The sequence below is a fragment of the Egretta garzetta genome, unplaced genomic scaffold, assembly GCF_000687185.1.
Source record: "Egretta garzetta isolate BGI_Z169 unplaced genomic scaffold, ASM68718v1 scaffold50, whole genome shotgun sequence".
Lineage (NCBI taxonomy): Eukaryota > Metazoa > Chordata > Aves > Pelecaniformes > Ardeidae > Egretta > Egretta garzetta.
This window is the reverse complement of record NW_009258613.1, coordinates 3,769,398-3,786,198: the sequence shown is the minus strand read 5'-3', so window position 1 is coordinate 3,786,198 and position 16,801 is coordinate 3,769,398. Positions and strand designations below refer to the sequence as shown.

Genomic DNA, 16,801 nt, shown 5'->3' with positions numbered 1-16,801 from the left:
TTGTGAATACTTTAGGAATGTTTCTGAGTTACAGGTAACATCTGGCTCTCTAAAGTTATTCAGTCTAGCCTTTCTCATCAGGACATATTTTCCAAAGAAGGAACGTTCCAAAAAGACAATTTAATCATAGACCCAAACCTTATGATTTAGGATCCCTTTAAAGGAACATTATGAAAATCAGTATTGATAGAACTATTTGTATTCCCTTTCTTTTCAACAAACCCAGTTTTTTATATATGAAAAGAGACTATACAAAACATGTGGTATTGTGAAAACATGTAAGAAGACGGATTTTTTAAATAACTGAAAATAAGCAACTGACTTTCTTTTTCCACCTGTGAAATAATAAAAACAAAACAGCTTTTCAAAATTTGTGTGGCACACGTGTGAAGATTACTTTTTGGTTCAAGGACAGGGATGATGTACTACTATTACGTCTCAGGAGATCAGAACAAGAGTTGCTTAATTCATTTTCCTTTCATGCTCTCCCTGGCTGGAAAGGATCCACTGATCAGCTGCACAAAGTACATGTAATCACAGAGCAAGAGGGTTGTGGCAGCATGGTGTTTCAGTTGAAAAATGCTGCACAGCAGTCCCTAGTGCTTAAAGAAGCCTGGTAGAAGTCATATACCCCTAATACTCCTGACTCTGTGCTCTCCTGTCTCCTCTGTGCTCTGATGCTTGCCTGTACGGTGTCACACTGATTGGGATTAGAGTTGATTGAGAGTTCTGCTGACAAGTAAAAGCAAATTGACGTAAAGTTGTTTTTATATTCTCTCTCTTCCCTGTCTAGCCCAGTTTTTGCAATGTTAATAAGAGCAAACTGATTGGTGTGTCCACTTTATTTCATCTTCATTGTGTGTCTTCCTATGGTTTAAGTAGATGTAGCTTGTACCCAGGTACATAAGTGGTATTGTGATTTGTGGGTTGACATAATGAGTAAATGAGGTAGAAACAAAGGAGGAATCAGGACACTTCCTACCCATTCCCACACATCTGCAAAAAGTTAGAGAACAGAGAAGGAATGACAGTAATGAGGAACAGTCAAAGACATGGAGGTCAACTTGCCTTACTGAAGTAGGCAGTGAAAGAGGAAATGGGTGGCCAGCCAGCAGCCAGTGGAAGTTTGGTGGCCATTAGAGCTTAAATACATGGAAGATGCAGCAGTGTGAACCAGCACAGAAGACAAGGGACAGAGGGAATCTAAGTGGCAGAGGCATCTTCAGGTTTGCAGCATAATGGGTGGGATGGTGGTAGAAACAGGAAGGCATTTAAGGTGGGACTCGAAGTCCTCTGGTGCAAGACTGAGTTCCTGGACCTGAAGGAAGAACAGAGATGGACTGAAGGATTTGGAGCAGACAGGGAGCTGGAAGTTTTAGGAAGGCAGAGTTCTGGAGACAAGAATGGATTATATGGTGGGGTTCTGGGAGCTGTGGGAGAGGTTAATCAACTCAGCATCTTGCTCTTCTGCCATTATGCCTTTGGAGGGATGGCTGCTTTTAAGGCCTCTAGGACTACAGTGTATATTTTTGGCTTTCAGAAATAGGGTAACCCTGCCCAATTATAGCTATAGGAAAAAAATAAATTCTTGGTGCTCCAGCACCAAGAGGTGAGGCACCAGTGAGGCCCTTTGGTCTCTAGTAAGTTTCTCTGCTATGTAGAAGCAGTGGGACATGGTGCTACACGTGAATCTGCCAGGAGATACCAATTACAGCATTTTCTTCTGAAGGAGGAACCTTCAACTGTTATGACATGCGGAAAACAGACTCCACAATCTGTAAGATTGTAAAGTAGGTATGTTTATTCAGCGCTGGGCAGCACGGGGGGTAGTCCCACCAAAGTCGTGCGTACTGCAACATGGCAGCTTGCCCCGTTTATATGTAGCAAAGTGTTACATATACATGAAGTTTCCCAATACGCCTATACATAGGCATAACCTGTCCCCGCTTGGTATTAAAATTAGTTTCAAGAGGTCATTTCCATAAGTCCCTCCCAACTGCGCACGCTCAGTGATTTGAGTCGGTGGTCTTCAGGGGTCGTTTACTTCATCCACTCCTCTTCTTCACCTTGTCCTTTTGCTGAACTCCAGCTTCCGCCCCCCTTATTCCACTGTCAGAACAACACAGCCGGTACCAACCAGCTCCCCATTCTTGGCTATCCTCATATCAACAAAGTGCCAGATGCTTTGTTCTCCTACAGGCCTTCCAAGGCCTGTAACAAAGATGGGCCATTTGCTACTAACCTCCCCTCTTCCACATTCCCTACAGTGTTAGTTTCTTATCTATAGTTTACTTCATATGATTAGTAAGTTAATCTAAAACACAATGCTAGCAATTAAAGATGGATCTACAGTTGGCTTCACAAAGGTCCTTTTGTTAACCCTTTAGCCTCCCTTCAGCTATATGGGGTCATTTCTTTCTCTTTGTGGTCTGATTTAATTCTAAGATTATGCAACTAGTAGCTGTAACTAAAAAGTTATTTTTCAGCTTTTGGCTTTTCCCACTCGTGTTTCTATACCTTCCATGTTTTCTTCTATGCTCCAGTCCCATACCATCTGTCATTCCCTCCATGGACAGCCTCTCATTAAATCACAAACTGTCACTCTAGCATCAAGCATGCAGTTTCACCAGGAGCTTAAAGAATGCTGGAAATTTTACTCATTTGGTTAAGATTCATATTTTGTTAATGTTCAAAATGCACTCACATGAGAATTTATGGTTTCCTAAATTTAGTTCTCTGAAAATGAGACCTTGACATTTGCCATTTTGAATAATGTCATTTTCATATGTTTCTGAACAGTTTTGTTTACTATTTACTTGTCTTTCGGATAAGTACTATCAGTTTTCTATCCCATAGCCTGCTTTTATTATTCATACGTCTTGCTAGTCTCTTTGTGGATTATCATTGCCTTAGAAAATGTAAATATTTCAGAGTCTCTGGTTATATTCAAACCTGCTGCCTGCCTAGAAAGTCATACTTAGACCAGCAAAATTAATATTATCTCTTTATCTCTTCATAGTGTGATTGAGAACTGCCTTTATTCCATTATTAACTTCATATTTCATTGACTTGATATTTTAGCTACACCTACATATTTTACCTAGCTTGAGGATCTGGAGCCTGTTTCATCTCTGAATGTCACCATTCACAGATATTTGTGAGACTTGAGGGGAGAGAAGCTCTATAGAATAACTGAGTTGATGTTCTGAGCTTTGCCTTGGTTTGGTTAAAAACTACTTGTATAGCTGGGACACAGAGGGGTATGCATGAATGGAAGCTGCATGGTCTAATATCTTCGTTGTCAATGGATCCAAACACTTGCAGCTTTGCAGTAAAGGACCTGGTAGTCTTGGTGGACACCAAGTTGAACATGAGCCAGCAATGTCCTTTTCTGCCAGAGAAGTCTAATTGTACCCTGGGCTGCATTAGGAGTGTTGCCAGCAGGTTGAGGGAGGCAATCCTTCCCCTCTCTTCAGCACTGGTGAGTGCTGAAGTCCCACATAGGTGGAGTACCGTGTCCAGTGCTGGGCTCCCCAGTACAAGAGAAATGTGGATATATTGGAGAGAATCCAGCAAAAGTACACAAAGATGATGAAGGGACTGGAGCATCTCTCCTGTGAGGAAAGGCTGAGAGAACTGGGGCTGTTCAGCCTAGAGAAGAGGAGGCTCTAGGGGATATTATCAATGCACATAAATACCTGAAGAGAGGGTGCCAAGAGGATGGAGCCACATTCTTGTCAGTGGTGCCCAATGGCAGGACGAGAGGCACTGAGCACAAACTGAAACACGGGAGGTTCCCTCTGAACATCAGGAAACACTTTTTTACTGTGAAGGTGTTTGAGCACAGGTTGTCCAGGGAGGCTGTGGAGTCTCCAGTCCCTGGAGATACTCTAAAGCCATCTGGACATGGTCCTGGCCAGCTGGCTCTAGGTGGCCTTGCTTGGGCATGAGGTTTGGACCAGATGACCTCCACAGGTCCCTTCCAACCTCAACCATTCTGTGAGTCTGTGACCCTGTGAACCGCTGACCGAAGATGGATTTGTGCTACTTTGCAGCAATTGCACTTAGCAGGTACAAACCTATTTTTCTTTGGTCTATATTAAAGTCACAGACTCTGTTCCCTTCCCCCAGGACTGAATTAGAGTGCAGAAGCTATATTTTTGGGTTACATATCCTTTTCAGATGCTCTCTATCCATACAAATTTTATTTGTATTAATAGGATGTAATCTAGGAAGCAAAGTATAATAAAGATTAGCAACAACTGGAAGGCCAATAGATATTTTTCTTCATTCTGGCTCAGGTTATCAAAATGTTTGAGAATACTAAATTGATATCATCAACTTAATATGACTTCTTTTTAGTAAGATAATAGGAAGAACAGAGTTCATGCAACTTCTTTCAGGCTGTATCAGTGATAAGACAAGCCCAAGGACTATATTGCTCTATATTTAACCTTTTTGTTCCCGATAAACAATTATTATAAAAATAAAATTGTTTGCAACTAGATAAATGGCCTAGTACATTCCTCAGGTAACTGAAACATTAAAAGTGCTATTAACCTAAAAATAGTCTCCTATTATGTGCTTCTTGCAACACTATCCTTAAAAGATACCTCTCAGAACAGAAAGCTAACTGAATTCGGTGAGTGTTTTTCACTTGCTTTAGTGAGTTTCTGATCAGGTTACGAAACCTTTCACCATTCATCTTCCAGCCTGTTCATAGTTCCCTAGCCTTTAAAATAAAAAACAAAATCTCTTTCCTTGCCTCTCCAATGACCTTGCCAAACCACAGATGTTGGAGACGATAGTAAATTCCACGTGAAGTAAAAGAAAGCAACTAATTTTCGCCTTCCTTTCTGGAAGCTTTTTCCTTAAATGTGCTGTTTACTGCACAGCAAGTGACTGCAGAATGGGTGTCTTTCTAAGGCAGTGCCTACCAACATTTTTTGGGAAGTCATCAAAAAACAAGCTGAAGGACACAATGTTCAGTGAAATGATATAGTGACACTTTTAAAGTGTAGTGTTTATACTGTAATAATCATCTCACTACAGAGATTTTTGCATGAGTAAAGAGTTGATAGTGACTACATTGTACATGCTTCATTTTCTGTGACATGAAGCCTTTCAAAATTTGAACCTCTATGCTCTGTGTCACATTTTAAAACTTCACTTTCCTTATTTTAGTGAATCAGAGAGTGGAATTTGGACTTTTTGATTAATTCTTTATTATATAAGCAGTCACAAATGAATTCTGTCAGCTTTTTATTGCCTAGGCCTTCAAAAGCATTTAGAAACTTAAAGATCAATGAGAGTTAAATTTGTTAATTAATTTAAAAATAGGAGTGGTATATATTATGCATGTCAGTGCAAAGGTTATTTGATAAAATTTCATTATATAGTTCTCACTTATCTAGGTATGGTAAATGCAGTAATATTTCATTACCATCAAAGGCATGTGGAGACATACAGCTGTGGAATCCTAGAAATCTATTCATCCTTAGAATAAATGTCTTTCAGGGAAACTCTGTTACTTGGTAGAATTCCTGTTGTAGAAGAAGAAAGCCAGTGTTGGAAAAAAATGGGGACTGAAAAGATGACTCAGCTTAAAAATATCATTTTCCTATATTCATTCTGTTTTCTCAAATACATTCCAGGTTCTATTTAACATATCTATTTCTAGAATTCTCTGATAATGATCTTAAAAGAGCTATCCTTTCTGTTTTCCGATTAATGCAAATATTAGCAATAGTTTCATAGAATCACTTTCAGAACGCTTCATTATATTAATTTAGTCCATCTTCCTGTATGTCACAGGCTTTAAATTTCATACAGTTATCTTTCTACTGAGCCCAAAGTTTTATATTTGGCCACAGCTGAAGCTATGGCAGTTCTGTTTTCCACAACAGTTATCCTCACTTGATCAACACCACTAAGAGATGGATAGTCAGCTACTGGTTTGATGGAGCTCATGTACCATTGTTGCATATGGAGTTGTGTTTTCAAAACCAAGAAAAATTAGAGAGTATCACCTAAATTTTTTCTTGATAGGAAAGCACCTTTTGTGCAAACGAGCTTTTAGGTCAAACAGTATTTGATAATTGTTAATAGATGTTTAATTAGGCAAATCCTATCCCTTCCCTAAGTTCCAAGATTGCTTCCTGTCGAGGAAGCCTTTTCTATTGATTGCAGAATCAGCAAACTTCCTCACCATCCTTGATAATGTGCTCTGAAGGCAAAGTAAGGAACATTACTCCCAAGGGGATCAAAGGAATAAATTATTGTTAAAAGAACAGAATACTAGGGAGCCTCCTGAGAAAAGAGGGAAGGTCCAAAGAAACAGACTTTTCTTCACCAGAGTATGTAGAGAATCAGAGGGGATCAGCCCCTTAACAATGAATTTCAGAAACAAATGACAGAAGCAACAGTCTGTTATTAAGACAGGAAAGAGATACCCTTTTGCCAATAAAGTTTTCAAAAAAATGGTGATGGACATGTTTTCTTTGAGAAGGGGAATTCACTTGGACTTTGAACTTGAGTTTCTGTTTTAGCAAAGGAGGTGAGGGAGTTTGTGGTCACTCGTCCCTTTTATAAAGAGTGAGGAGAAGTCCAGACTGCAGCAGATTCTTTAAAAAAAAAGTCTGAATGAACACATGGATACTGGAATTGAAATCCAAGTGGAAGGCATATCATCAATCAGTTAGCTATGGAGAAAATCAGAAATGTGCATTATTAACATGGTACTTGTGGTTTAAGTGTTTTTAAATGAGAAAACCCGTGGGTTGAGACAAAGACATTTTAATAGGTAAAGCAAAAGCTGCGCATGCAAGAAAAGAAAAACAAGGAATCCGTTCACTACTTCGCATCGGCAGGCAGGTGTTCAGCCATCTCCAGGAAAGCAGGGCTCCATCATGCGTAACGGTGACTTGGAAAGACAAACACCATCATTGTGAATGTCCCCCCCCCCTTCCTTCTTCTTCCCCCAGCTTAATATGCTGAGCATGACGTCATATGGTGTGGGATATCCCCTTGGTCCGTTGGGGTCAGCTGTCCCAGCCATGTCCTCTCCCAATTCTTGTGTCCCCCCAGCCTCCTTACTGGTGGGGTGGAGTGAGGAGCAGAAAAGGCCTTGACGCTGTGTAAACACTGCTCAGCAGTAAGGAAAACATCCCTGGGTTATCAACACTGTTTCCAGCACAAATCCAAAATTTAGCCCCGTACCAGGTCCTATGAAGAAAATTAACTCTCCCTCAGCCAAAACCAGCACAGTACTAAACAAGAGAACATGTAATTAAATACAACTAGATGTATATATTTAAATATTTATATATATATGTGTATATATATATTTGAATATAATTCCATTCCGATCATTTAGTTAAAATTGTCTTATGCACATGTTTCATGCTGAGTGTTATAATCTAACACAAAGAGTAAATGTCACAATAGAAAGTTTATTCAGACTCTTTTAATATTTCTATTTTTGAGAGATTATTTAAATGCTTGTGAGAATAAATATCAACTTTTATGAGACTTACTTTACTGTCTATTTTTATTTTAGGCTAAAGAAATAATCCTGGTTAAGCAAAAAGTATCTATGTCAATTAAAGATTCTGACTGCAATACACTGCAAAAAAATGCAAGAAGGTAATTCCTTTTTTTCTTTTGCATTAGTTTTATTTTTTCTCTGTTTGTTATTCACATGCCAGAATATATGCTACTTGTTATGTTATTGTTGAAAGTATGAAAATATTGATTTGTATAGAGTAAAACTATGTCTAAAAGCTTTAGACTAATGGCCTGTCTGGTGCTGCTTATAAAGTGATCTGCTCCAATAGCAGAGCCAAAAAAGCACTTATTTCTGCTGATCAGCTTTGTTCCATCAGCTCATTCAGATTATTAAACTGGTATGTACTAAAACTAAATCACCTACTGAGAATTGCCTCTGCAGAGCTCCTTGCTGTGTAACCCAAGTCTGAAAACCATTTAGAAAGCAATGATTTTGAATCTCTCTCGTGAATGTGTCGGGCTTTCTGGTATACAGGTTGAGCTACTGCACTAATAAATAGGTTTAAAAAGCAATTCTGCAAGGTTTTATAACATAGATCTATCCTATTAAATGTGATGTAAAGTTGAGCTCTTGAAATCTTGTAGTTAATGACTACCAGAAGCAAGCAAATATCAGTGATGCACTATTTTTTTGTTTTTACTCTTAGCAAATGTTACTAGCCATTGTTGTAGATAGACACTAGGGTTGATGGACACTGGGCCTATGTACAAATACTATGATATATCTTTTAATCCTTCCTTTTCCTCTTGCTATAGGCAATGGTATTCATACCAGAATAAGATATCGCAACAACAAAGCTTGTTAAGCCGTTTATCTGTTTATATTTGAAGTGTGGCATTTCCCTCCTTGTTTGATTCCATTGTGGTGCATGTTGATGGAAAGGCTAAGCAGTTAGTAAAAAAAAGCATTATGGATCATGAGTATTCTTCTTGGTCTCAATATTTAGGACACTGGCAAAATGGCTGTGAAAGAGGCAGTTGTCATTAATTCTGCTTTTTATTTCTTATTTTTAATAAATATCAGTCATGACTTCAAAGGTCCAAGCCAAATGGTGGATACTTACTCTCTATGATATTTGAAAACTCATGACAGTCAGGGAAAGTCCCTGGGCACTGGAAAAAAGGGAAACATTGCACCCATTTTTAAAAAGGATTGAAAGGAGGACCCGGGGAACTACCAACCTGTCAGCCTCACCTCTGTGCCTGGGAAGGTCATCGAACAGATCCTCCTAGAAACCATACGAAAAGGCAGATGTAGGACAGGGAGGTGATTTGTGACAGCCAGCCTGGCTTCACACCAAGGGCAAGTCCTGCCTGACCAACGTAATGGCTGTCTATGATGGAGTGACAGTTTCAGCGGGCAAGGGGAGAGCTATGGTTGTCATCTGTCTGGACTTCTGTAAGGCCTCTGACATGGTCCTCCACTGTGGTGGTAGATGCCCCATCCCTGGAAACCTTCAAGGCCAGGTTGGACATGGCTCTGTGCAGCCTGATCAAGTTGAAGATGTCCCTGCTCATTGTAGTGGGGTTGGACTAGATGACCTTCAAAGGTCCCTTCCAACCCAAACTATTCTGTGGTGCTGTTTTATGATTCTACTTTGCAAAAGGAGTTTTTCTTTCCCACGGAAGTACAGCTAAAGCTTCAGATAGAAAGAAATCAGTTAAAAGAAATGTCTTAACTTTTTTCCAGGAGAAAACTAGAACTTCATTAAATAACTGACATTATCTCTCTTCCAAATGGATTCTGGGATTCTGCCAAACAGCAAAAGAGTTGGCAATTTGTGGATTAGGAATATATATTTCCTTAGAACCCTCTGTATGCCTTTAGTTTTGCCTACACAGTAAATGTTTAAATAGAAATAATGGGAACAAGGAAGTAATGGAAGTAATAATGTGAAATGGTCCCCTTTCCTGCTAGCTGATGAACTAAAGATACTCCATAGCATAGTGAAAATCCAAGAATTTGTGTTTGATTTGAATGCAGTTTTAAGTAATTATAAATATGCTTACTGCAGATTTGGAAGGAAAAAATACAAATTTTACTGTTAAAATATCACATGTATATTTATCACAAAAGCAGAAGTAGAAAAAAAGTCTTCTGAATTACAGTTCTTACTAAAAATAGTAAGTTTTGACCTCTTTAGTTGAAAAGTTGCTGACTATCCAGATGTTAAAAATTTGCTGAATAGTTGTCCCTTAGATTGCAGAACATTCATTACAGTGATTACACTTGACAGCTACAGATGTCTTAGCTAAATGCTGTCAGACTTACAGTCTGCTAAGATATAATGTAGCGCTTTAAATCTCTTTAACTCTTGTTAGCTAGATTACATGATGATACTATCATTACTTCTGCCACGTAAGATTTATTCTGTGACTGTATACAAGACTGTATTTCAAACCTTCAAAGAGACAAGTTTCTATGGGAGGAATTTGACAGATTGATTTATTATTACTTATAAAGCCTCTATTAATGTAGTAGCTGAGTATGCCAGTCTTTACTGGTCTCACAATTCATCTGTGAGGTACAGAAGTTGAGTTCACCACAGCTGCATAGGTGAAATTCAGATGTATTTAGGAACTGACTTTTGTGAATTCGTACTGGAAATTTTAAGAGTAACAGTTACATAAAGTCAATAATCCTTGTCTCATACCCTCAGCTTTAGACTATTCTTCCTTTAACACATCAGAAAAGAAAAAAAAAAAGGAAATGAAGTGTCTCTAAATGTAAATACACCAGCACTGAATTCCTCCAGTAAAGAAAGATACATAGGAATACATGAGAGAGACCTTTTCCTTTGGTTTTTATTTATTTTTTTTTTAATTGTAGAACTTTATATAGAGAGGTTGAGAAATACAGCCAGAGAATGGATTAATTTGAAGAGGCAAAGGAGTGGAGCAGCAATTTGTAGGGTACTTCACAAAGTAGAATTAAAACCAAATCAGCATGTTATGGGCTATACACATCTTTTGTAATGAAATATTTTTTATTTTTACATCTGGATTCTTAATGGGAAAACAAAAGAAAAAACATATGCTTCTGGAATGTCCACCACTGCCTGCTGGTACTCCCATAAATGCTTTTGAACAGGTTATCCAGTTTCAGTCAAATTTCACTAGTTGGGAGAGACATCAAATATGCAAAAATGCCTGTAAGTTATGTTGAACCTGAGGCCAAGAAAACTTGTATGTTTTTAATCACTGTGTTGGATTTTAATTCCAACCTTTTTCTAGCAAACACATCACTGTAAGACTCATTAACAGTATTTCTTTTATGGTTTACAATTTCACAGTTGTGAACAAGTATTAATTTACTTTCTTTGGAGAACTTTTTATTTTTTGTTGAGCTTTTTTCCATTTATTAACAGGCAAAGAAAATAACACTATTTCAAAACCTCTACAGTTTTCTCGATTCAGATGTAACTGAGTTGCAGAAGATGAGATATACTGCAAAGCTCTGATTTAGCTTGGTTCATTTTGGTGGAGAAGATGCAAAGAACAAATTTGTGGCAAAAAATTGTAGATGTAAGCATAAGAAACTTTCTTTGGGAGTGAGGAGTCCTAATTTGGATCCTTGAAAGAATCCTTCTGAAGTGTGGGTATCCCTTTCCACAGACTTAATGGCTGACAATCTCTCCCGGTCTTACATTTCTACAATTTACACACAGAGGGATAGAGGTGTGACAAGTTGGAAAGGAGACAACTTCATATTGCAAAGAGAAATACATTAGACCAAAATGAGTAATTTCCTCAAGACTGGAAATTCTAAGTAAGAGAAATTAAATGAAGCTGTAGGCAAACTAACCTGAAAGAACTGCAAGAGGATTTATGCGATCTTTCAAAATTCAAATTCACTTCTGTGTCTAAACCAAGCATGAATATGTCAGCTTGAAGAAAGCTAAGTGCATCCAAAGTGTGGCCTGCATGAGAGGTGGATAAATGTGTGCAAAGATCACAAATGGCAAATCAGTTATCAATTCTATTGAGATGTCATGTTTGCCTTCTATAAATACCTGGGAGTAGATAGTAAATCTTGAGAGTTGAATAGATTTGCAGAAATAATATTTTCAGGCTACATAGTTTGTTAGCTTTCATGAAGACATTGAGAATTTTTACGTTGCAAGTTACATTGGAAAGGAGGAATCATAGGAATTGTAATTCAATTGACTTCTTAACCAGAAAGCGGAGTCAGGTATGACTAAGCAACACATTAAAAAAGCTTTTTACTCAAGTTAATCTTAAAGTATAGATTCATTTGCATTCTCATGGAGGCCTGGATCTAATCAAAGTAGAGGGTATACATCTCTATCATTTGACTAATGAGGAGAACAAAAGGTGGGGTGCCTCAGAAGTAATTTGAAAATTAATTTGCACACACAGGCATCTGGTAATCCATAACTGTAATAAGGGCAACAAGACTTCAGAAACGTGCCCTTCTGGAGAAAAGCATTCTCAAGAATGCTGTTCAGTTAACCCTTGATCATGACAATCTAAAGTAATATCCAGTGGTCCATACATGATAAGGGCAAAAGACTGAGGGCAGAGACATACTTTAAAGTCTCTTTGTAACATTCCATCACAATTTGTTAGAATAAAGTGTGTTTTCAGTGTAAGCTTCCCTAATGTTTAAACATTAGGGACTCAACTTTGACTAACAAATTTAACAGTGCTTTTTATTTTTCTGGGTTAATCAAGGAGTGAAAATAAGATGGTATTATAGCCAGACCTAGAAATTCAGGGTCAATTTGCATATTGCAGGTGTCGAAGAGTATTTCTTGCTAACAGACAGGTCAGTTTGAAATTTGGTATCTTGGAATGATTGTGCAAAAGAAGATAAGGGATGGAACAGCAAAGTTGAAAATGCCACAGTGACTGTGATTGTCTGTCTAACTTTTAGAAACTTGGATGCTAGTAGTTATGCAAAATGGAAAATAAAACTTTCTTTATTGTGGAATCTTTTCATTTCCTTTTTTAAAAGCATTGCTGACCTATGTGGAGATAGAAATAGCCTTTCTAAGGGAAAAAATGCCAGGAAAAAAAAAAAAGGATTTAATGCAGTACTATTTATTTTTGTATTGTGCTCTAATCTTTACACCATAATTTTCCCTTCAGTAGAGAACACTTAGCAGCAGGTAGCAGTGCCAAAAACTGTGAACATTTTTTTTTGCAAACCTGAAATTGAAATAATTTGCAAACATTGAGATTTCCAGACATGTGCTGTAGCTGATCCTGTAAGAAGTATTGTTGTCATCACACTTGTCTTACTGTTGGTCATGGAATAGCTTCAGCAATAAGATTATTTTTATTCTGCTAGGTAGAATTACATGGCAAAAATGTTTAGATGACCTAAAACTCATTCTTTCTTCCAAAAATGTTTAGGTGGTTAGTCTTGACATCATCAATAACCAGCCTCTTTTTACATCAATTGCATGATGAGAGGAGCAGATTCTCAGCAGATACGTGTGTTGTAGCTGCACTGACTTCAGCATAACTGAGCATTGTCATCAGCCAAATACTTGTAACATGGTAGTTGAGATAGCACTATGAAGCTTTACTAAACAAGTATAGAATATTTGATCATGTGCACATAAGTACATAAACCCCCACTTCCTTTCTGGAAAAAAAAATCACCTGTGCTTGATTCTCAGTCTTTCCTATTGTCTGTTCCTAATAGATACTCCTAGATAACATGTGCTGATTAGATTTTGAGAATGACTGATGCATCTAATCCTTTCATAGCTTGTTGATGTAGATTGTTATTTACAGTGCTCACTGTTAATTAATTTCTGGTGTATTGAAGTTTATTCCGCTACTAAGCAATAAGCTATTCAAACTCCGTGGAGTTTATTGTATTTTCATGACTAGTATCTTGTACAAATTTAGAGCTGTTGAATATAATGTATGTAGCGAATGTGAAATACCACTACTAATTAAAATACTTCAAATCAAGGAAAAAATCTTTTCTACAATGTGACAGAAGCACAGGATGAGAGTAATTAATTTCCATATTTATGCTTTTCTAGTTTTTTCTGAGGTGCTTCAGATTAGTGATTAGTGATTAGATTCTGGACAGGGTGTTCTCTCTTTGGAATCATAGAATGGTTTGGGTTGGAAGGGACCTTTAAAGGTCATCTAGTCCAACCCTCTGCAATGAGCAGGGACATCTTCAACTTGATCAGGCTGCTCAGAGCCCCATCCAACCTGGCCTTGAAGGTTTCCAAGGATGGGGCATCTACCACCTCTCTGGGCAACCTGGTCCAGTGTTTCATCCACCCCCACTGTTAAAAAATTTTTCCTTGTATCTAGTCCAAATCTACCCTCTTTTAGCTTAAAACCATTACCCCTTGTCCTGTTGCAACAGGCGCTGCTAAAAAGTTTGTCCTCATCTTTCTTCTAAGCCCCCTTTAAGTGTTGAAAGGCCACGGTAAGGTCTCCCTGGAACCTACTCTTCTCCAGGCTGAACAGCCCCAACTCTCTCAGCCTGTCCTCATAGGAGAGGTGTTCCATCCCTCTGATTATTTTTGTGGCCCTCCTCTGGACTCGCTCCAACAGGTCCATGTCCCTCCTGTGCTGAGGACTCCAGAGCTGGACACAGCACTGCAGGTGGGGTCTCACCAGAACGAAGTAGAGGGCCAGAATCACCTCCCTTAACCTGATGGTCACACTTCTCTTGATGCAGCCCAGGATATGGTTGGCTTTCTGGGTTGCAAGTGCATATTGCTGGCTCATGTCCAGCATTTCACCCACCAGTACCCCCAAGTCCTTCCTCACAGGGCTTCTCTCAATCCCTTCATCCACCAGACTGTGTTGATACTGGGGGTTGCCCCAACCCAGGTGCAGGACCCTGCACTAGGCCTTGTCGAACCTCATGAGGTTCACAGAGGCCCACTTCTGGAGCTTGCCCGAGGTCCCTCCAAAAGGCGTTGCATCCCTCAGGCAAGTCAGCTGCACCACTCAGCTTGGTGTCATCTGCAGACTTGCTGAGGGTGCACTCGATCCCACTATCTATGTCATTGATGAAGATATTAAACAGTACTAGTCCCAGTATGGACCCCTGAGGGATACCACTCACCTCCATCAAGACTTTGAGCTGTCGACCATTACACTCTGGATGCAACCATCCAACCAGTTCCTCATCCACCAAACAGTCCACCCATCAAATCCATATTTCTCCAATTTAGAGAGAAGGATGTTGTAGAGGACTGTGTCAGGGGCCTTACAGAAGTCCAGACGGATGACAACCATAGCTCTTCCCTTGTCTGCTGAAACTGTCACTCCATCATAGATGGCCATTAGGGTGGTCAGGCAGGACTTGCCCTTGGTGTGAAGCCATGCTGGCTGTCACAAATCACCTCCCTGTCCTCCATCTGCCTTTTCGTATGGTTTCTAGGAGGATCTGTTCCATGACCTTCCCAGGCACAGAGGTGAGGCTGACAGGTCGGTAGTTCCCCGGGTCCTCCTTTCAATCCTTTTTAAAAATGGGTGCAATGTTTCCCTTTTTCCAGTGCCCAGGGACTTTCCCTGACTGCCATGAGTTTTCAAACATCATGGAGAGTGGCTTGACAACTACACCAGCCAATCCCTCAGGACTCTGGGATGCATCTCATCAGGTCCCATAGACTTATGTATCTTCAGGTGGTCTCAAACTTGATCTTCTCTTGCAGTGGGAGGCACTTTACTCCCCCAGTCCCTGTCTTGTGGTCCATCCACTCAAGAGGTGTGGGAAGAGCGATTGCCAGTGAAGACCAAGGCAAAGAAATTATTGAATACCTTGGCCTTCTCATTGTCCATTGTTACCAGTTTTCCAGTCTTGCTCATCTCAAGAGTACACTTTCTTTGACCTTCCTTTTCTGGCTGACAAACCTGGAGAAGCCCTTCTTATTATTCTTTCCATCCCTTCCCAAGATCAGCTCCAGCTGTGCTTTGGCCTTCCTGACCCCATCCCTACACAGCCAGGCAGCGCCCCTATACTCTTCCCAGGATACCTATGCCTGCTTCCACTGCCTGTGCAGTCCTTCTTGCCCTTTAGTTTGACAAGCAGGTCTCAACTTATCTATGCCAGTCTCTTGCCTTCCTTGCCTGATTTCTTACACCTGGGGATTGAAAGCTCTTGCACTCTATGGAAAGGGTCTGTAAAGATCTGCCAGCTCTGTTCTGCTCTCTTGTCCCCGGGGGCAGCTTCCCAGGGGGTCCTATTGACTAACTCCTTGAAGAGCTGGAAGTTTGCTTTCTGAAAATTCAGGGTCCTGACTATACTCTTCACCTGACCCATATCCCTCAGGAGTATGAACTCTTCCCAACAGCTGCTGATAAAGTGATTCCAGTCACAGTACATTTCATAAATTACACAGGAAACAACTGTGTCTCTTACCTCTTGGGGATTAACTTTTTTTAGAATGTTGCCACAAAGTGAATCCACTTTTATTAAACTGTGTAGTATAAGAAAAAATTTAGCCTTATAAATTGAAGAACATTCAGGGTAAATAAAAAAGTGTTTTCTTGTATCTGTCTTCATTACCCATAAAAAAGTCCTCTGAGCAGTTTTTCTTTGTTTGTACCACTATTTCAAAAATGTTTTTCAGATTATTAAAGCAGAGTGCTTCTCTGATCATTTTCCACTCAGTAAAATGAGCAAATAATTCCTGTAGCACAATAAAAATCTAATGGCACAGGGCTGAAAGGTGTGGCTAATGTGATGGCTGACTCTTCTGCTAGTCATGCTTTCCTTGGCACTAGCAAAGGAGGAGGAATCCTCCCATAAATCCCTCTGCATCTCTCCTCCAGTGGGGCAGAGATCCTGCATGTGGATGTGGGCTGGGATGTCTGCTCAGACCCCATAGAACCTTGATGGAGAAGTACTGGCAGAATTTGGAAGCTCTTTGGCAAAACTCTGCCTTTCTATTAACAATTAAAGATGGTGATTTTCAATTACAGATTTTTTAATATGATATATTAAATCATATTACGGCAAGGTGCACACGGTCCAAGAGGTTCCTGCAGAACATCGACGATAACTTTTTGACCCATGTGGTGGAGGAGCCAACTAGAAGTGGAATGCTACTGGACCTTGTGCTGGCAAATAAAGAAGAACTGGTGGAGGATGTGAAGGCAGGGGGCAGGCTTGGCTGCAGTGACCACAAGATGGTGGAGTTCCGGATTCTGAGAGGTGGAAGCAGAACAACAAGTGGAACTGCCACATTGGACTTCAGGAGAGCTAACTTTGGCCTCTTCAGGG

The 16,801-nt window shown here is 39.6% G+C and overlaps 1 protein-coding gene across 1 annotated transcript in view; it reads left to right on the top strand.

Annotated features, from left to right (window-relative positions):
- LRRC6 (leucine rich repeat containing 6) overlaps nucleotides 1-16,801 on the top strand; it is a 40,544-nt gene that overhangs the window by 20,587 nt on the left and 3,156 nt on the right. Inside the window, exon 12 of the mRNA XM_035903437.1 lies at nucleotides 7,559-7,644. Coding sequence (XP_035759330.1) covers nucleotides 7,559-7,644 — 86 coding nt within the window. The remainder of the gene's footprint in view (nucleotides 1-7,558; nucleotides 7,645-16,801) is intronic.